This window comes from Paroedura picta, chromosome 4 (genome assembly GCF_049243985.1).
Source record: "Paroedura picta isolate Pp20150507F chromosome 4, Ppicta_v3.0, whole genome shotgun sequence".
In the NCBI taxonomy this organism is placed as follows: domain Eukaryota; kingdom Metazoa; phylum Chordata; class Lepidosauria; order Squamata; family Gekkonidae; genus Paroedura; species Paroedura picta.
The window spans coordinates 139,481,252-139,501,986 of NC_135372.1; the positions used below are offsets into that span (position 1 = coordinate 139,481,252).

At 50.6% G+C, this 20,735-nt stretch overlaps 1 protein-coding gene across 1 annotated transcript in view; it reads left to right on the plus strand.

Annotated features, from left to right (window-relative positions):
• The first annotated feature begins 10,773 nt into the window (after positions 1 to 10,773).
• The window catches only part of LOC143836493 (DEP domain-containing mTOR-interacting protein-like), a 30,015-nt gene continuing 20,053 nt past the window's right edge, over positions 10,774 to 20,735 (plus strand). The window contains exon 1 of the mRNA XM_077335834.1: positions 10,774 to 11,051. Coding sequence (XP_077191949.1) covers positions 10,966 to 11,051 — 86 coding nt within the window. The 5' untranslated portion in view covers positions 10,774 to 10,965. The remainder of the gene's footprint in view (positions 11,052 to 20,735) is intronic.

The following is a 20,735-nucleotide window of genomic DNA, read 5'->3' on the forward strand; positions in this document are numbered from 1 at the left end:
TAGTTGATACCATTCTGCCCATAGTTGAAACCCATTACTGCGGGTCCTCTCCTCTGCAGCCAACAGGATCTGCTCCCTGCCCTCCTCTAAGTAACAACCTTTCAAATACTCCAAACAAACAACCATGTCCCCTCTTGACCTCCTCTTCTCCTGGCTGGACATTCCCAAGTCCCTCTGCCTTTCCTCATAGGGTTTTATCCCTAGACCATCCCTATTACTCTCCTTTGCACCCTCCGTTTTGTCCATGTCCTTTTTGAACAACAGCACACACAACTCCAGGTGCAGTCTGACCAACGCTGTCAGAGTTCTCAGGGCAGATGTAATTCCAAAGGGAGGATGTCCTTGTGAAATGCAGCATCCTTCCATGAGAGGAGATGGGGAAGAAACTCTTTGTGGATATCCAAAGGAGTCTGAGCGCCCAAAAGACTGATCTGCTGAGGAGTGATAATGGGGTTGCATTACTCCTAGGGAAAAGGGCACAGGAGCTCGGAGAATCCCACAAATAGGGCAGATAATACTTTCAGACTGAGAGGAGAGCAAGGTTTGGGTTATGTGGTTGCAGGTGGAGAACTCTGAACACGGCCGCATCAATCTTATTCCCTAGTGAGGTAGAAAATCTCAGCCTCTGGAGATATTTTACCAGATGGCTGATAGAATTTTGTTGGCTACTAAATGTTTCCTTAGAGATCTCTCAGTTTTATGTGCTCCAAGAACGAAATCCCAGTGTAATTATTGAAACCTCATCACGTGGATAAGATAAAATTGTTATTCTGAAGGTGGCATGCATGACTGAAATCTCACTGATAGGGGAAAAGAGCGCATGAGTGAATACAGAGAATACGCGTAAAGGCCGCATTTTGGATAAACTGTCCAAATACTTGAATGGAAATAGATGTCACAGGGTTTAATGTAGTGCAGAATTCAAGGCTTCCTGAGTAGCCATAGGCATGTGATAGTGGGCCAGCGCATGGACGGGGCCATATCTCCCTACTGTTAACACTGCCACAGTGTGCGGTTAGCAGCCCCCACTTGGACTGTGCCTTCCATCGGATCTTGGCACTTCCCTTGCTCATGTAACTTTATTGCATGCATTTATTTTTTAGATTTCTAATCCGCCTTCCCAGCAAGCCAGCTCATGACGGTGTACAAAGTGGCAGATGTTTAAAGCAAATAAAATTTAAGTTTAAAATTAGTTTAAAAGCCGGTAACAAACAGAATTTAAAAACAGCAACCGTTTCTCCATAGCAGCTATTGAGGTTATTCCAAATCGGGCAGGCTGCTCTGGGGATGGATAAATGGGCAGATAGAATGAGTGTGGCCATAGATAGGCAAGTAGGGAGATGTTAATTTGGTTGTAATCTTTCAAAGTAACGCTCTTTGGGGGAGGAAAAATCACTGTTTTCAGTTGTATCTAAAAGAACCCATGGGAAGGGCTAAGCAGACCTCACCTCTAAGAGGATTCTGAAGTCGTTCCCCTGTTGAAAGGACCTGCAATTCGTAATTATCCGATGCATGTTCCTTTTAGCCGGTGCTCACACCACGCCACCGAAACACCTGTGCTTCACCCACGGACCTGCCACCAGGCTCCATAGTCCAACTGGCTCTGACTTTGAATCCCCGATCCACAGGGCTCTGCATCCAGGTTTTGCCTAGGTGCCTAAAGTTTTCATTCCAACGACTGACAACTCAAGACGTACACAGTTTCCTGTACGTGCCGGGACATGCGATGCAGGTGCCGCAGAAGAGACGTCAGCCTAATTTTTGCCGGAGCAATGAATTTAATTTCTCAGACCGCAAATGGAAACTTGCAAGGCTGTGTGGAGGATTTGTGCATAGGAAACAACATAACGAAGTCAAAAGGCCCAACACTGTTCTGAAAATGGCTGGAAAGAAGGTTCTCGCTGACCATGTAAGTAGAGAAAGGGTCATCTTATATACCTTCCTTATATGTCGGAAAGGGCTGTAGCTGCATTGCTCTGACGACCCTCTCTTCGGCCTCTGTGCTTCTTGGTCTTCTTCGCTGTAGCTGTGAAAAAGGCAAATTCTATGTTAGGGATTATCCTTCCTTCCCTCTCCCAGTGCTAAAGTGGATTCCAGGGATCACGGAACAGATAGCAGCTGGAGGTGTAATGTGGACCCCTTCCTCCTTGGTGCAGCCCCTCCCACCCATATGACTTTTAGTCCCTGTGGTTGCTTTCATCTCAGGGAGTCAACCTTTCATGGGGCTAGAACACCTTCCTGGGGGGGATGGGACAATGAGGAAGTTTGGGGATCTTTATGCCTATGGACCCAGCCCACTGCTTTTGGGGTGCAGTCAGAGTTTTGCAAGTAAAGCCAGGTATACCTGAAGGGGAAGCTTGGTACCACCGCAATGCACAGAGTAGCGGTCACTTCTGACATATCAGAATCATGCTGAGCTGGAAGAGAGAGACCACTGAGGGCCCTCCAGTCGAGTCTCCCCTTTCTCCGGGGCTTATAAATCACACCCTCCCCTTGACAGATGCTCATTCAATCTCGTCTGGAAAACTAATGGAGACTCCTCCACCGTCCAAAGCAGCTTATTCTATCTACCAACAGCACCCACTGTCAGCAAATGCTTTCTAATATTTCAATGGAAACTCCTTTCCCCTCGTTTGACCACATTGCTCCTTGTCTCTGAAGCTGGAGTAAATTGGTCGGCCTCTTCTTCAACAGGTCTCCTTTTTGCATAGTTAATCTCAGCGGTCATATCACCCCTTGCCCTCCTCCAAACCAGGGGTAGTCAACCTGTGGTCCTCCAGAAGTTCATGGACTACAGTTCCCATGAGCCCCTGCCAGCAAATGCTGGCAGGGTCTCATGGGAATTGTAGTTCATGAACATCTGGAGGACCACAGGGTGACTACCCCTGCTCCAAACGACACATACTGAACTCTCCCAACTTCTCCTCCCAAGGCATGGATTCCTTCCAAGCCCTCGGCCATCCCAGTCGCCCTTCTGTGAACACAATCCAGCGTGTCAATCTTGAACTGCAGTGCCCAGAACTGGACACCATATTCCAAGTGAGGGCTAACCACAATAATCTAGGCAGCTTTTTTTTGGAAACGAAACTGAGTTCTAATGCATCCTTGACTTAAATACGGTTAGCGGGCCAAAGCTTGCAGTGTGTGTGCTTTCCACCAGAGGGAGCCATTGACCTACAATTAGAAAGACAGTCTAGGCAGCTGGGGGCAAGAGATTGCCTTTTAGGCTGGCAGATGAGCTTGAGGGGGGGGATGTCATTTGTTCCCTCCCCCCCTCTCGCGGTTCCCCATCCAGTGTGGTTTTTTGTCTGCGTGAATCCCCCAGCCATTGCTCATGCCTTGTTTTTAAAACCCACAGGCTGATAAGAGATTTCCCTCTTTTTTTCTATCCCAGGCTATCTCAACCAGGATTTTGTGAAACTCTTGAGCAGGGGTAATCAAACTGCGACCCTCCAGATGTCCATGGACTACAATTCCAATGAGACCCTGCCAGCGTTCGCTGGCAGGGGCTCATGGGAAATGTAGTCCATGGGCATCCGGAGGGCTGCGGTTTGACTACCCCTGCTCTTGGGTTTCTTGATGATGCAGGAAAGGTTTCTGGAATGGGTGGGAGTGGATTAATTTTTGGAGATATATATTTAAAAATTTTTAATCATTTATTAGGTGAGATAGCCATATATGGTCATGTCAACCTGCCCCCCCTCCCCCAAAATGGCCAATGATGGACTTGGGGGGAAGCGACATGTACCCAGCAATGCTTCCCAGCGATATTCTGCATGGTATTTTTTGTTGCCCTTGGACTGTTTTAATGGGATTTGATTGGCGGTTTTTAGTATGGATAATTGTAACCTGCCACAAGCCGGTCTCGAGCATGGCGGGAAATAAATGTAAATAATAATAATAAAATTGCATCGCTTCTGGGGTTTCTCGAAGCCTGATGTATGTTTCAGCAAGTTTCTCAATGGTAAAAAATGTTGAAAGGGGCTAGTCTAGCCCCTTATGCTGGCAGTGAATTAGATCCAGCCCTAAGGGGTCTTTGTTGTTGTTAGTGTCCGACCCATCGCGACCCCATGGACAATGATCCTCCAGGCCTTCCTGTCCTCCACCATTCCCCGGAGTCCATTTAAGTTTGCACCGACTGCTTCAGTGACTCCATCCAGCCACCTCATTCTCTGTCGTCCCCCTCTTCTTTTGCCCTCGATCGCTCCCAGCATTAGGCTCTTCTCCAGAGAGTCCTTCCTTCTCATGAGGTGGCCAAAGTATTTGAGTTTCATCTTCAGGATCTGGCCTTCTAAGGAGTAGGCAGGGCTGATCTCCTCTAGGACTGACCGGTTTGTTCGCCTTGCAGTCCAAGGGACTCGCAAGAGTCTTCTCCAGCACCAGAGTTCAAAAGCCTCAATTCTTTGACGCTCGGCCTTCCTTGTGGTCCAACTTTCACAGCCATACATTGCAACTGGGAAGACTAAGGGGGTCTAGTGGAACATAAACTTATGAGTGCTCCATTGGGACCCCTGGTTTTCACTGTGTCCCTATTGCTTTTGTGATATTTTTGATGTCGGTGCCATGCGCGATTCTCTCCTCCCATTTTCGGCCGCACAATTCTGTTCCTCTCCATGCGTATTATTAGCACGTTTAAAATGTGGGAGCATGTGGGATAGACTGCAGCCATGCATGGCTGTTCTCTTTTTTTGTGTGTTGTCTCTATAGGCTCTCGGGTGCAATTCAGAAGGCTCAGAAGATCCTTTTCTTGGGGCGAGGTTTAAATTGGAGATTTAATCGTGGAAGTCAGTTAGGCTATTTGTAAGCCATTTGCTTACAAAATACAGAAATATTTTTTAAAAATCTCAAACCGTTCTTTCCTTTCTTTAAAATGTTAGCAGCAGGAAACGGAAGAAAACAATAAAATACATTAAGCATCCCTGGCAGAAAAATGTAAGTAGAAGTGTAAAAATAACGCTGGAATGAGATATAATGACATTAAACTGCAGTAGCCAAGTACGTTCTGTTCCCTCTGAGCAATAAAATAAAATTGCATAACAGCAGATAAAAATGTTTTGAACTGCACTGGAGGAGCTCAATAACAGAAGGCAGAAGAATTCCAACAAGGGAAGCAGGGAATTCACATAATCCTTGCCTGCTATGGAAATGACAGTGCTGTCTCTGGGGATAGCTCTTCTAGGCTCCTGGTGCCAGCACTAAAAAGGCCCTTTCCCACCCCCCACCAGTCTGTATTCCGTTTTGTCAGGGGGGCCTTAAAAACTGGGCATCTGAAATCCAAGAACCCCAGTCTGCCAGGCTGGCAGATTAATTTGGAAAAATAATTTATTTTTATTTATAATTAAATTTATATACCACTGCTTCCGCAGCGGTTTACAATAAAATATAATAAAACTACAGAAAATCCATAACAACAATACAATATAAATCTGAACAATCCCCTGTCGTGGTTCGGTCCTTGGTGGCTTGGGAACGGGACCGAACCCCGCCATCAGAGGCGCCCGCGATCACGGAGGTAGGGCATGGTGATCATAGGCAAGCCGGCAGCTGGGCGCCCCACCCGATCGTTGAGGTGGCAATGGCCGCTAAAGAACCTCAATGTCCCCCTCCACCTTTTGACAAAGGCCCGGAGATGGCCCTTTGTTCCAGGAAAATGGGCCATCAGGAACCCCGGAAAACCTCGCATATGTGCATGAGTCATGATTGTATCAGCATGTTCCCTCCGCAAGTACTGGGTGGGGCAATACAGCCTAAGGAGGTGGGTTTTGTATAAAAGGGAGCTTCCACCTGGAGTTCGGTGGAAGCTCTTACTCCATACCAGCGGACTCCACGTTGCTGAAATAAAGCTTGTTCCTGTTGTATCGTTCACCAGGCCTGGCGTGACGTTTTCTTCAAAGGGGCACCCTGTTTTTCAGTTAGCAAGCGGGTTCCCGACATCCCCATATAAAACAATGGTTAGAGATGGGCACAAACTGGCTCATGAACAAAAGTTCGTTGCTAATTTTAGCTGGTTTGTGGTTGCAAAGCGGCATTTGCAAACTGAAGGACTGCCAAACTTCCACAAATTTTGAAGTAGTTCTGAGCCATTTAACCCCTTGCTTTTGCTCTTTATGGGGGAAGAAAGCTCCCCACTGCTCAGCTGTTTGGTTTAAAGGGCTTGGTGCTGTTTTTGGTGGGGGGCAGGAAGCAGGGGGATGAATGGCTCAGAGCTGTTTAAACCCCTGATTTCTGTTTCCCACAAAAAAGCTTCTTAAGGGAGCCAATACAGGGTCCAGATTAAGATTACTCGTTTTTTAGGAAAAGACCTTCTGTTCTGTGGCTATTCCCTAAACTATGAAACAAAAAGCAAAATGAATAGCTTCATTACATATGCTTTATAATACTATGTATAATATAATCAATATTACTCCACCTCCGTTCTCATATACAAACAATATTTTTTCCTTCTGTTGTTAAGCACCTGTATAACATTACACAATGCTCCTTTTTGTACCAAGCCCATAAAATTGAACAATGTTTAACAATCATATTTTAGTACTCATACAATCGTAATTTAAAGACAAATATGAAAAATGAAAAATAAGTAAATTACCTCTAAGTATAAATTGGCCCAAAGGCACATAGGGTTTTTTTTGAAGATTTTGTATATTACTCAATATCCTCCACCTTTTATGACTTCTGTTGGAAGCTTAGGGCTGATCCTGCGTTGAGCAGGGGGTTGGACTAGATGGCCTGTATGGCCCCTTCCAACTCTATGATTCTATGATTCTATGGCCTGTATGGCCCCTTCCAACTCTATGATTCTATGATTCTAAGCTGCCCTGGGCCGGGACGCTGGGAAGGGTGGGGTATAAATCAAATAATCAGATGAAAAATAGAATAAATAAGCATGAGATATTTAGGAAAGCAGCATTCCATAAATGTTGGATTAAAAGCCCTTTATCCTCAAGTTCAGATGCCAGCTTGGTGTAGTGGTTAGGAGTGCAGACTTCTAATCTGGCAAGCCGGGTTCAATTCTGCACTCCCCCACATGCAGCCAGCTGGGTGACCTTGGGCTCGCCACGGCACTGATAAAACTGTTCTGACCGAGCAGTGATATCAGGGCTCTCTCAGCCTCACCCACCCTACAGGGTGTCTGTTGTGGGGAGAGGAATGGGTAGGCGACTGTAAGCCGCTTTGAGCCTCCTTCGGGTAGGGAAAAGCGGCATATAAGAACCAACTCTTCTTCTTCTTCTTCTCTCTTGTTCCTTTAGCAGGTGTCCAGGTCAAAGGGCTCCTCACCACACCGTTCACCCCCCTCCTTCTTTCGACCTTGTACCTGGCTTTCTGTGCATATTTTGATAAGGACAACTAAGGCCCCACTCAAGGGCACATCTTTCTTCTCTGCTAATGGAGAATGTTTATTACTGCTGCCCACTTCCTGGTTGCCAAACAGCTGGCCGTGCTGTTAAGCAATTAAATGGGGCATCTGGTTTACAGTTGCTACGGAGTTAAGCTACTAGATTGAATCTCACCCTGCTAACCTGGGCTGATTCTGCACTTTGTTTATTCTGTTGTGGATCCTGCTGAATTCAGATTGATTTGAACTCGGGTCTTCCTCTATCCCCTCCCTCCCCACTGAAACAGAAAAGTGTTCTGAACTTGATTGAGGAAGCTCAGAAGGGTGGGGGGAGCCAAGTGCAACAGGAGCCTCTTTCTTTCTTTACATGAAGGGCAGGGGGGATTGGAGACAGCAGGGGAGGGGGGGAAACCAAGAGTCAAATCTTTGCCAGGAGAAGTCAGAGCTTCTGGAGAGAAGTTAGGGATTGCCCTTTAAGGGAAGCCTTGCAACCTGGGAACGAGGAAACCTTTGAACTGATGCCCTGGCCAATCAGGGCTTTTCTACAGCGTTGGAGGATTGGCAGCAAGTTAGTTCGGGACAAGCGGAGAGCTGCACCTTTACTCATGCTGATTTTTGAAATATCAAGGGTTATATCCACTCCTGTATATCACGGGGGAAAGGTAGGGTCACTCCAGATCAATCCTGCTAGTTGCAGAGGAAAAATTTAAATTGCTCAAAATCACTTAAGAGAGGCCACACTGGATCAGGCGAATGGCCCATCTGGTCCAACATTCTGTGACTCAGAATGGCCAAAACCCAGGGGCCATCAGGAGATCCATCAATGCAACCAGAAGCCCTCCCACCGTTGCCCCCCAAGAATTCAGAACATCACTGCCCGGGCATAAGAACATAAGAGAAGTCCACCAGCAAGACTGGGAGGGTTTCTGGAGTTCTGGAGCTCCAGACTGGGAAGCTGTCTGGAGCTCCATGAAGACAGAGCATCACTGCCCCAGATATAAGAACACAAGAGAAATCATGTTGGATCAGGTCAATGGCCCCTGCAGTGTCACAGGGGCCATCAGGGGTCCACCAAGATGGCCAGGACTCCAGAAGCCCTCCCACTGTTGCCCCCTGAGCTCCAAGAAGACAGCACACCCCTGCCCCAGACAGTATCCCATCTATAGCTTGTGTCTAATAATTCGTGGAGATCTGCCCCATACGTTTATCCAATTTCCTCTTGAAGGTATGCACCAGCGGCTTTACTGCAAATTTAGTGCCTCTACCTCAAAGACTATAATGGTCCCTAGCGTTTATAATGGAGCCGGGGGGGGGGGGGAAGATACTCTGCCAAATCTGAATAACAATTTACTTTGAGATTCTGGGAATTACCAATTTTCAGGTTCAATGTATATAAACCCAGAATATAGTGAGGTTTGTTCTCACCCTTAACTGGTTACCATTACCTTTAAATGGCTTGTATCTAACAGCTATCCTGTCCTCTAAGTATAGCCACTCAAACGTGTATCCCGTGGTCTTCCAGGGAGGGGAGTGTCCCCTGATCCTCAGGGCAGCATTGGGTGGGGGGTAGGGGGTGGAGAGGAAGGTAAGAAACATTCCTTGTCCTTGTATTTCTCAGGGAGTAAGCTGAAATCTTTTTAAAAATAAAAACGTTAGATAAAATCCATGGTGGGATGCATACATCCATTGCTGATAGCTGTGATGGGGAAAAGGAAACTCCATGTTTCAAGGCAGTGTACCTTTGAATACCAGTAGCTGGGGAACCTTTCCTACACTGCCTGTGGCCTCCTCTGAGTTGATCCAGTCACTGGGATACAGGGTGTTGGATTAGACCAGGGGTAGTCAAACTGCGGCCCTCCAGATGTCCATGAACTACAATTCCCATGAGCCCCCTGCCAGCATTCGCTGGGAAATGTAGTCCATGGACATCTGGAGGGCTGCAGTTTGACTACCCCTGGATTAGACTATGATTAGACCCTCCGTGGAGTACAAGGCCAATAGTTCCCCCTTCTGTTACATCCCCAGAACCCACCTGGAGGCTGGCATCCCTGAACCTCCATGGAGTACAAGGCCATAGAGTCTCTGTTTTCTACAGGGGAGCTTATCTCCATAGTCCACCAATGAGGAGTTATTCCAGGGGATCCCCAGGTCCCTCCTGGAGGCCAGCATCTCTACTTGCCTCCCAGGAGGTTACAGTCAAACATTTGTTGTGAAAAACATTTGAAAAGGAGGGGCAAAGGGGAGGCATACTTGGTTATAACTGAGTTGAGTAGGGATGCCATTCCCCAGGTGGGCCCTGGGGACAGGCTGGAATTCTAGCTTATCTCCAGGCAACAGAGATCAGCTCCCCTGGAGAAAATAGCTGCTTTGGAGGGGGGATTCTCTTAAATCCGTGGGTTCAAAGGAATCCAGGACCACTGAGTGTTCAATCACCTCTTTCCTGGGATCTTAGCTTGGTGGCACAAGAGGCAAAACTGAACTGAGAAAACGCCTGAAACACCCAACAGATATACAATCGCAAACAATGGATCTTCCCACCAGTGCATCCTAATTGGTCAGTTTTGGTAGCAGCGCATTGGTCAATTTCATTGCCCTTGCCGATCCTTCATTGGATCCAAGCTCGGTCCTCAGCAGAATGATTAACAGATCCACATGCATAGCAGACTCCATAGCATGATACTCCCGTGAGGTCCCTCCCTGCCCCCTCCTGGCTCCACCCCCAAAGTCTCCAGCCCAGACCTGGCAACCCTAGAGTCTCAGAATGGGAATCAGAGTCGGAGATGATGCTGAAGAAGACGAAGCATAGAAGCAGTTCCAAAGTGTCGTACAACCACCTTCCCTTCCTCTCCCCACAACAGGCACCCTGTGAGGAGGGTGGGGCTGAGCGAGCTCTGAGAGAACTGCTCTGCGAGAGCGGCTCTAATGGAACAGCGACCAGCCCAAGGTCACCCAGCTGTCTGAATGCTGAGGACGAGCAGGGAATCCAGTCTGGCTCTCCAGATTAAGAGCCGCCGTTCTTAACCACTACCCCAAGCAAGTAGCTGACCGCTCTCTGGACCCCTCCAGGGGCAGGGAGCTGACCACCCCAAACAGGGACCCCAGGCTAGCTGACCACTCCAGGGTCCCCTACTGAGGAGTATTCTAGGAAAGAGTATCGCCTGGGGGTGTGCCTTTGATTGGATCACTGGAGCTGACCTCCAGCCAGCTGCCTTCATAAAGGTGTGGATTCTTGCTTGTTTCCAAACAGAGGCTGCAGGAAATTGCTTTACCCCATTCCCCTCCCTCAGGCAGAAGGCCTCTTTCCTCCTTCTCCCTCCAACTGCCCCCCCCCCCCCAAAAAGCACGCCTGAGATCAGCTTGCAAAGCCAGACCTGCCTTCTCCTCTGCTAGGAAGTTTACCTGCCTCCAGCCTCCGGGTGCCAGCCTGCGGGCAAGCCTGCCCCCCCCCCTTTGCCCAGGGCCCGCCCTCTTCTGCCGGTCCAGCTGCCGGCTGCCTGCGTTGGCTCTTCTCCCTCCGTGCTCAGCAAGATGCCTCTGGCAGGAAGCGGTGCTCTCTGCAGACAGGCCGGAGCTGTCAAGGAGGCCGCCTGGCAGAGCAGCCCTCTCGCCTTCCCCTCCCGGAGGCCGGCATGGAAAGCCTGAGCATCGCCCAGAAGCAGAAAGCCAACGAGAGGCATCACCGGGCCGAAGTCATGATCGCTGGGGAGCAACTGAGGTAGGTTTCCACGCTGCCTGGTGGATTGCGGCCCACTGCCTCTCAGAAGAAGAGGAGGAGCTGGTTTTTCTATCCCCCTTCTCAGTACCAGAGGGAGTCTCAAAGGGACTGACAAATCGCCTTCCCTTCCTCTCCCCCACATTAGGTTCCCTGTGAAATGAGGTTGAGAGAGCTCTGGGAGAACTGGGAATGGCCCTAGGTCACCCAGCAGGAGCCAGCTCGGTGTCATGATGAAGAGCGGTGGCTTCTAATCTGGAGAATCGGGTTTGATTTCCTGCTCCTCCACAGGCAGCCAGCTGGGTGACCTTGAGCTACTCACAGCCCTGATTGTGCTGTTCTGACGGAGGAGTCCTGACAGAGGCGGGGGTGGGGGCAGAGCTTTGTCAGCCCCACCTACCTTACGGGGAAGGCAACTGTAAGCTGCTTTGGGACTCCTTCAGGTAGTGAAAACCCAATTCTTCTTCCCTTCCCCTCCCAACAATAGACAATCTGTGAGGCTGAGGGAGCTCAGAGAGAACTGAGACTGGCCCCAGATTACACAGCTGGCTGCATGTGGGGGGAAAGTGCTGAATCAGATGCAGCTCTGCAGATGAGAGACCACCACTTTTGACTACAACGCCATGCTGGCTATCACAGCTCCTGACATTTCTGCCTCTTGGAACGAAAATCAGCTGGAACTTGAAACTGCCTCATTTTAAATCTGGAAAGCCAACAGCTATCCAGGTGAGGGAAGGCACAGTCTGATCACATCAATGCTCAGCATCAAGGCAGGGTGTCATCGGATGGGAGACCAACAAGGAAGGCTCTGCAGAGGAAGAAGAGGAGGAGTTAGTTTTTATACCCCACTTTTGGATCAGAAGACAACGTTTTTCTGAGCCAGACTGGCCAGGGATTCTGGGTTTTTTTTTTGAGTGGGCCATCATCTGGGCATGGAATTGGGGTCGTTGTGGGTGGGCAGGTATATATGAATTTCCTGCATTATGCAAGGCGGAATGACTATCTGACTCTGGAGGTCCCTTCCAACTCTCTGATTCTCTGATTCTATTATTATTACATTTCCAAACCGCCTCTCTCCCATAAGGATGCATACAATGTATTAAAAGTACACACACATACACGTGTACATACCCGTATAGATTTTTAGTGATTATATTTTAGAATGTAAATGTCATTGATAATCACTAAAATTCTCGAAACCTCCCTAAAATCCTAAACTAAAATTCTAGAAATCTACCTGGCAACTAATTTTAACCAACTACCTACCTCTTCCGCCTTCTGCTGTCTTTTTCTTTCCGCACCTGTTGAAGATGTAGGTTCTTTAGTGGCACGGACAAGAGGGGAAAGGGGAAGAAATGCAGGGATGGGAGGGAGGCCCTTTCAGCTGGTTGCCCCAGCCTCAAAGGTAGGTGGTTAAGGGTGTCATCTTGCAGGCCAGAGCAGAACTGTGATAGTTTCATCAGGACCCTAATCTCATACGGCCGTTCCTTCCGCCAGGTTGGGGCCAGGGCCTTGGTGGGTCAAAGCCTCACCCGTTTTCTAAAAGCCCCTGGGGGTGCCGCAGAAGGTGTTGGTAGGTGCTGCAGCGCCCCTGGGCACCAAATTGGAGACCCCCAAACTAAACCCACAGAGGCTTTGGATCTTCCAAAGGGTTTCTGCCCAAGGAAGAAGAAGAAGAAGAAGAGTTGGTTCTTATATGCCGCTTTTCCCTACCCGAAGGAGGCTCAAAGTGGCTTACAATCGCCTTCCCTTTCCTCTCCCCACAACAGACACCCTGTGAGGTGGGTGAGGCTGAGAGAGCCCTGATATCACTGCCCAGTCAGAACAGTTTTATCAGTGCCGTGGCGAGCCCAAGGTCACCCAGCCGGCTGCGTGTGGGGGAGCGCAGAATCGAACCCGGCATGCCAGATTAGAAGTCCACACTCCTAACCACTACACCAAACTGGCTCTCCAAACTGGAAGGACTTCATCCTGCTTAGTGTCATTACTTCCCCTGCCTGCTGCAAAGCCAAATGCCCCCCCCCCCAGCAGTGTGTGTGTGTGTGTGTGTGGAGGGAGTATTTTATTATAAGGAGAGAGCAAAGAAGTCCTGCTCCATGCTCAGAAATCCTTCCCCCTGCAGAAATTCTCTGGGGGATCCAAGCCAATATGTTTCCCAAATTATCCCTCTCTTCCCAGGCAATAGACTGGGGTCTCTTGTGAAGGCAATCAGCTGAGGATGACCCAGCACTCTTAAATACGCTTTGCAAGTTCTTAAAAGGACCGACCCCGTAATAATAGTCCTTCCTTGGTTGCGTGCGACAAGCAAACCCCATGCACAGAACAGGACAGCGGAGCCCCTGCAGCCGTGGCGTCTCACATGCCATTCATAACTTTTGGTAGGCGGCCAATATTCGTTGCTCGGGGGTGACACAAACGGCAAGGTCACGATTCCAAGGTCGGCACATAAGAGCGTCATTCAAGAAGGAATGTCGCGGCGGCGGAAAGGTGCAGGCGAGGAGAAGCCAAAACGACCAAGGGCACGGAGGGAGAACATTCCTTGTGAAGGAAACTGGGCAGCTTTCATAGGATTTCTTCCCCCCAAAATTATGCAGAGGTTGATTAAGTGGAGACACAAGGATGCCCAGCTCCGGCGACGTACAAGCTGAAACGTGAATGAATTTAGTGACGTTTTGCTGGCTCTGGATGTTCGGCTCAAGGTGCTGGTCTGCAGGGGGGACATGGGGATGACAGCTCATCTCTGGAATGACAGCTCGTCTCCAGACCACAGAGACAATTCCTCTGGAGGGTGGGCTCTAGGGTATTGTATCTCCCTGAGGTCCAGGTTGCTCTCCAGGCTCCCTTTCCAAATCTCCAGAAGAGTTGGTTTTTATACCCTGCTTTTCACTACCCGAAGGAGTTTCGATCATCTCCATGTGACAGAGATCACAAAATGGCTGCTTTGGAAGGGGGTCTCCATAGCAGTATACTCCACTGAAGCCCCTCCTTGCCTCAAATCCCACCCACTCCTGGCCCCACCCCCAAAGATTCCAGGGATTTACTAACCCCGGAGCTGGCAACCTGAGAGTTTGAGTGAGAATCAGGCCATCAGGGGTGACGCCAAAGAAGATGGCCGGTTGGTTTCTGTACCCCACTTTTGACTGCATGAAGAGCCTCTTGTGGCGCAGAGTGGTAAGCCAGCAGACATGCAGTCTGAAGTTCTGCCCATGAGGCTGGGAGTTCGATCTCAGCAGCCGGCTCAAGGTTGACTCAGCCTTCCATCCTTCCGAGGTCGGTAAAATGAGTACCCAGCTTGCTTGCTGGGGGGTAAGCGGTCATGACTGGCGAAGGCACTGGCAAACCACCCCGTATTGAGTCTGCCATGAAAACGCTAGAGGGCGTCACCCCAAGGGTCAGACATGACTCGGTGCTTGCACAGGGGATACCTTTACCTTTACCTTTACCTTTGACTGCATGAAGGCGTCTTAAAAAGCGGCTTCCAGTTGCCTTCCCTTCCTCTCCCCACAGCAGACACCCCGTGAGGTAGTTGGGGCTAAGAGAGCCCTGACGATACTGCTCTGTGAGAACAGCACTATCAGGACTGTGACTGGCCCACGGTCACTCAACTGGCTGCATGTGGAGGAGGAACGGGGGATCAAAGTGGCCTCCCCGGATTAGGAACCGCCGCTCTCAACCACAACCCTAAGCAGGAATTTCGCAACCTGGATCCGGCCATCCTGCCCACTTACCCCAGTTCAGGGGGAAGGGACCGGCCACGGAATGTTGTACAAAACCCGGCCCTTTTTGCCCTTTACACAGAGCCCAGAAATGGGTTGTGCAAGGTCTTGTGCAAGCACGGCATACGACAAGTCTGACTTCAGGCGAGTCGCCACCCTCGTTGTGTTTCTTGCATTTCCTTTTGCGCAAGAGTCCTCTCCTGCAAGCGCCGGATCGGGCTCGGAGTTTGTCAACCGTGCCTCGGGTGGAAAGGGTCGCTCCCCTCCCCGGCATCTTTCTTATAGGGCTCGTGTCCGGGTCCCTTGATGGCCGGGCTTTCAGGCCTGCCGAAATCTAGCACCTCTTCCCACAAGCTGCCATTGCCTTGCGGAGTTCACAGCTCTGTGATGAGACGGCGGCCGAGGAAACGTTTAAAAGGGAACCTTTAAAGTCATTGCACAGATCCAGCCCCAGTTGCTGGTCATGAAAGCTGAAAGGTTTCGTGTTCAGTAAAGCCCTCTGCAGCCTGTGCTAGCCAAGCACTTTCGTTCTCCGTCCTCTCTGCATAGAGAGATGGCAGGGAATCATTGGATTTTTTGGACTGTTTTTAAATGGAAATGATTAATTTTTTAAACGTTGGCCTCTTCCAAATCTGTGATTCTATAAGTGAAGTGTAACAGTTTTATAGCACTTGGAGCCTTGGGGGAAGGGCAGGATCCTGGACTAGATGGATCTCTGGTCTGATCCAGCAGAACTCTTCTGATGTTCTTAGCCTCTATGCCCTGTTGTTGGCCCTCCATAGGAACTGGTTGGCCACTGTGTGAGACAGGAGGCTGGACTAGATGGACCCCTGGTCTGACCCAGCAGGGCTCTCCTGATGTCCTTAGGAAGGCCTCGGCCTCTCTGCCCTGTTGCTGGCCCTCCAGAGGAACTGGTTGGCCCTGTGTGAGACAGGAGGCTGGACTGGATGGATCCCTGGTCTGACCCAGCAGGGCTCCCCTGATGTTCTTAGGAAGGCCTCAGCCTCTCTGCCCTGTTGCTGGCCCTCCAGAGGAACTGGCTGGCCTCTGTGTGAGACAGGAGGCTGGACTGGATGGATCCCTGGTCTGACCCAGCAGGGCTCCCCTGATGTTCTTAGGAAGGCCTCGGCCTCTCTGCCCTGTTGCTGGCCCTCCAGAGGAACTGGCTGGCCTCTGTGTGAGACAGGAGGCTGGACTGGATGGATCCCTGGTCTGACCCAGCAGGGCTCCCCTGATGTTCTTAGGAAGGCCTCAGCCTCTCTGCCCTGTTGCTGGCCCTCCAGAGGAACTGGCTGGCTCCTGTGTGAGACAGGAGGCTGGACTGGATGGGCCCCTGGTCTGACCCAGCAGGGCTCTCCTGATGTCCTTAGGAAGGCCTCGGCCTCTCTGCCCTGTTGTTGGCCCTCCAGAGGAACTGGGTGGCCCCTGGGTGAGACGGGAGGCTGGACTGGATGGACCCCTGGTCTGACCCAGCAGGGCTCTCCTGATGTCCTTAGGAAGGCCTCGGCCTCTGTGCCCTGTTGTTGGCCCTCCAGAGGAACTGGGTGGCCCCTGGGTGAGACGGGAGGCTGGACTGGATGGACCCCTGGTCTGACCCAGCAGGGCTCTTCTGATGTTCTTAGGAAGGCCTCGGCCTCTCTGCCCTGTTGCTGGCCCTCCAGAGGAACTGGCTGGCCTCTGTGTGAGACAGGAGGCTGGACTGGATGGATCCCTGGTCTGACCCAGCAGGGCTCCCCTGATGTTCTTAGGAAGGCCTCAGCCTCTCTGCCCTGTGACTGGCCCTCCAGAAGAACTGGTTGGCCCTTGTGTGAGACAGGAGGCTGGACTAGATGGACCCCTGGTCTGATCCAGCAGGGCTCTTCTGATGTTCTTAGGAAGACCTTGGCCTCTATGCCCTGTGATTGGCCCTCCAGAAGAACTGGTTGGCCACTGTGTGAGACAGGAGGCTGGACTAGATGGACCCCTGGTCTGATCCAGCAGGGCTCTTCTGATGTTCTTAGGAAGACCTTGGCCTCTATGCCCTGTGACTGGCCCTCCAGAAGAACTGGTTGGCCCTTGTGTGAGACAGGAGGCTGGACTAGATGGACCCCTGGTCTGATCCAGCAGGGCTCTTCTGATGTTCTTAGGAAGGCCTCGGCCTCTCTGCCCTGTTGCTGGCCCTCCAGAGGAACTGGCTGGCCTCTGTGTGAGACAGGAGGCTGGACTGGATGGATCCCTGGTCTGACCCAGCAGGGCTCCCCTGATGTTCTTAGGAAGGCCTCAGCCTCTCTGCCCTGTTGCTGGCCCTCCAGAGGAACTGGCTGGCTCCTGTGTGAGACAGGAGGCTGGACTGGATGGGCCCCTGGTCTGACCCAGCAGGGCTCTCCTGATGTCCTTAGGAAGGCCTCGGCCTCTCTGCCCTGTTGTTGGCCCTCCAGAGGAACTGGGTGGCCCCTGGGTGAGACGGGAGGCTGGACTGGATGGACCCCTGGTCTGACCCAGCAGGGCTCTCCTGATGTCCTTAGGAAGGCCTCGGCCTCTGTGCCCTGTTGTTGGCCCTCCAGAGGAACTGGGTGGCCCCTGGGTGAGACGGGAGGCTGGACTGGATGGACCCCTGGTCTGACCCAGCAGGGCTCTTCTGATGTTCTTAGGAAGGCCTCGGCCTCTCTGCCCTGTTGCTGGCCCTCCAGAGGAACTGGCTGGCCTCTGTGTGAGACAGGAGGCTGGACTGGATGGATCCCTGGTCTGACCCAGCAGGGCTCCCCTGATGTTCTTAGGAAGGCCTCAGCCTCTCTGCCCTGTGACTGGCCCTCCAGAAGAACTGGTTGGCCCTTGTGTGAGACAGGAGGCTGGACTAGATGGACCCCTGGTCTGATCCAGCAGGGCTCTTCTGATGTTCTTAGGAAGACCTTGGCCTCTATGCCCTGTGATTGGCCCTCCAGAAGAACTGGTTGGCCACTGTGTGAGACAGGAGGCTGGACTAGATGGACCCCTGGTCTGATCCAGCAGGGCTCTTCTGATGTTCTTAGGAAGACCTTGGCCTCTATGCCCTGTGACTGGCCCTCCAGAAGAACTGGTTGGCCCTTGTGTGAGACAGGAGGCTGGACTAGATGGACCCCTGGTCTGATCCAGCAGGGCTCTTCTGATGTTCTTAGGAAGACCTTGGCCTCTATGCCCTGTGATTGGCCCTCCAGAAGAACTGGTTGGCCACTGTGTGAGACAGGAGGCTGGACTAGATGGACCCCTGGTCTGATCCAGCAAGGCTCTTCTGAGGTTCTTACGAAGGCCTCGGCCTTTCTGCCCTGTTGTTGGCCCTCCAGAGGAATTGGCTGGCCCCTCTGTGAGACAGGAGGGTGGACTAGATGGACCCCTGGTCTGTTGTTATGTGCTTATGGTCAGTTGTTTCTTGCTAGTAAAAAAAAAAGAAAATCTCAATTCCAGATCCCACTTTGGTAACTCCCCCTCTTGAAAGGCTGGATCATAACTTAGGCTTTCATTCCTCACTGAGAGATCCTTTGTGATCCTTTTCATTAAGTGCATTCCAGAGGTTTTGAAGTGTGATAAATGAAGTTTTTATACCAGAAGGGGGTATTTCAGGACAAGCTCTCTGTGCCCTGAGATTGCCTTGAGCCAAATAGGGTTTGCGGTTGCAGGCAAGGTGGATTTGGGCAAGGATGACCACCGACAGCTAAGGGACGGAGCAGTTTGCTGCAGCCTGTAATCTTGTGGCTGCAGAAGGAGGGAGCGCGCCAGGTGAGGCTCAAAGGAACACACCTAAGCCCCTTTTTATGAGATTTAGTTTTGAGTGAGATGGCAGTACGTGGGGAAAAAAGGCTTTGGAAAGTCATTTTTTCTGGTGCTTTACTCAAGAGCAAATATTGAAACATTATAACAGCTCCCTACAGTAAGCATTTCACTACATTTAATGGGTGCGGAATTGCCCATTCAACCCCGGATCTCTCCTGCCTGTTCTCTTATCTATTTTGAAGTGCAAATTGTGGGACGTTGCAAGAGGTCTCCTCCAACTCTATGATTCTAAGCACACAAATTTGCCTCCTATACAATCAGACCCTTGGTCTCTAGAGGTCACACAAAGTGACAGCAGCTCTCCATTTATTCTCTCTCAAGGTCTTCATATACTTCCTACCTGGTCCTTTGAACGGAAGATGTTGGGGATTGAACCTGGGACCTTCTGCATGCCAAGCAGATGCTCTACCACCAAGCTATAGCCCCGCCCCACAAGGTCTTGACCTTCAAAAGCCCAATGTAGTTTGGGTCCAACACACCTGAAGGACCCCCTACTTCCTTAACAATCTGCTTAATAACTGTGGTCTTCATCCGATGCCCTGCTTCAGATAACTTCACCTGAGATTAACCATGTGGCTATCTGGGACAGAGCCTTCTTGGTGGTGGCTCCAAGCTCTGGCATACTCACCACGGCGATCTGTCTGTTTGTCCCCTTCTAGTCCCATCTTCAGCCAGTATCACAGAATCATAGAATCATAGAGTTGGAAGGGGCCACACAGGCCATCTAGTCCAACCCCTTGCTCAACGCAGGATCAACGCAGTAGATGAAGACTCTTTTTTTTATGGCATTCCCTGGAATGATCCCTCCTTCCCAGCTGATGTTTCAGTTGCCATTTGTACGTTTTGTATATTTTAACTCTGTTTTAAAAAATACATTTAATGAGGTGAGTTTTCAGGGGTGCTTGAAATGGTTCTACAAGGTGATTGATAGAATCATAGAATTGGAAGGGATCTCTTGGGTCATCTAGTCCAACCCGTTGCATTATGCAGGACACTCAACAACCCTTTTGCTCATCCACTGTCACCTGCCCCCCCTTGAGGCTTCACAGAATCAGCCTCTCCGTCAGATGGCTCTCCAGCCTCTGTTTAAAAACTTCCAAAAAATGAAAAACCCACCACCTCCCCAGGAAGCCTGTTTCATGGAGAAACCGTTCTGACTGTCCGGAACTTCTTCCGGATATTTAGACGGAATTTCCTTTGGATTAGTTTCAGCCCATTGGTTCTCAGCCATCCCTCCGGGGCAAGAGAGAACAACTCTGCTCCATCTTCTATATAGAATCCTAGAATCACAGAGTTGGAAGGGACCTCCTGGGTCATCTAGTCCAACCCCCTGCACTATGCAGGACCCTCACAACCCTATTGCTCATCCACTGTCACCTGCCACCCCCTTGAACCTTCCCAGAATCAGCCTCTCCGTCAGGTGGCTCTCCAGCCTCTGTTTAAACATTTCCAAAGATGGAGAACCCCCCACCTCCCGAGGAAGCCTGATCTGATGTGTCACTTCTTGATTTGATCAATCCTGTTTGGAATTGTTAGCCCCCTCGGTGGCCCTGGTGAGGACCGAGGACAGAACGGTGGGAATGCACATTTTGGCAAATAAACCACTTTAGAAAAAGGTTGCTCATGATGGTTGCATTCTGCAACCCAAAAGCTGCACATTGATTTGCACACTGCTGTCCCCCCCCCCCCCCCGAGTGGCCGACAAGTCCAAGGGCATCTTACAGGGTCGACTTCCTTGTGAAGAGAGACTCTTTTGTGCAATTGCAGGATCTGTTTATTGTCTAAATATACAGCTTGAACAGAGGAAAACAAGAACATGGACAATGTGGTCTCCTAAAACTGAATCCTTCTTCCACAGCATACTTTTGGAACTGCCAGTCCACTTGGAAGATGCCCAACTCTTTTGCTGGCTCCATTTCACCTTCCGACAAGAGCTTGGTGTCGGGGTTAAGAGCGACAGCTTCTAATCTGGAGAGCCGGGTTTTATTCCCTGCTCCTCTACATGCAGCCAGCTGGGTGACCTCGGACCGGTCACAGTCCTGTTAGAGCTGTTCTCCCAGAACAGTTCTCTCAGAGCTCTCCCAGCCTCCCCTCTCCCACAGGGTGTCTGTTGTGGGGAGAGGAAAGGGAAGGCAATTGTAAGCCCCTTGGCGACTCCTTCGGGTAGAGAAAGGGGCATATAAAA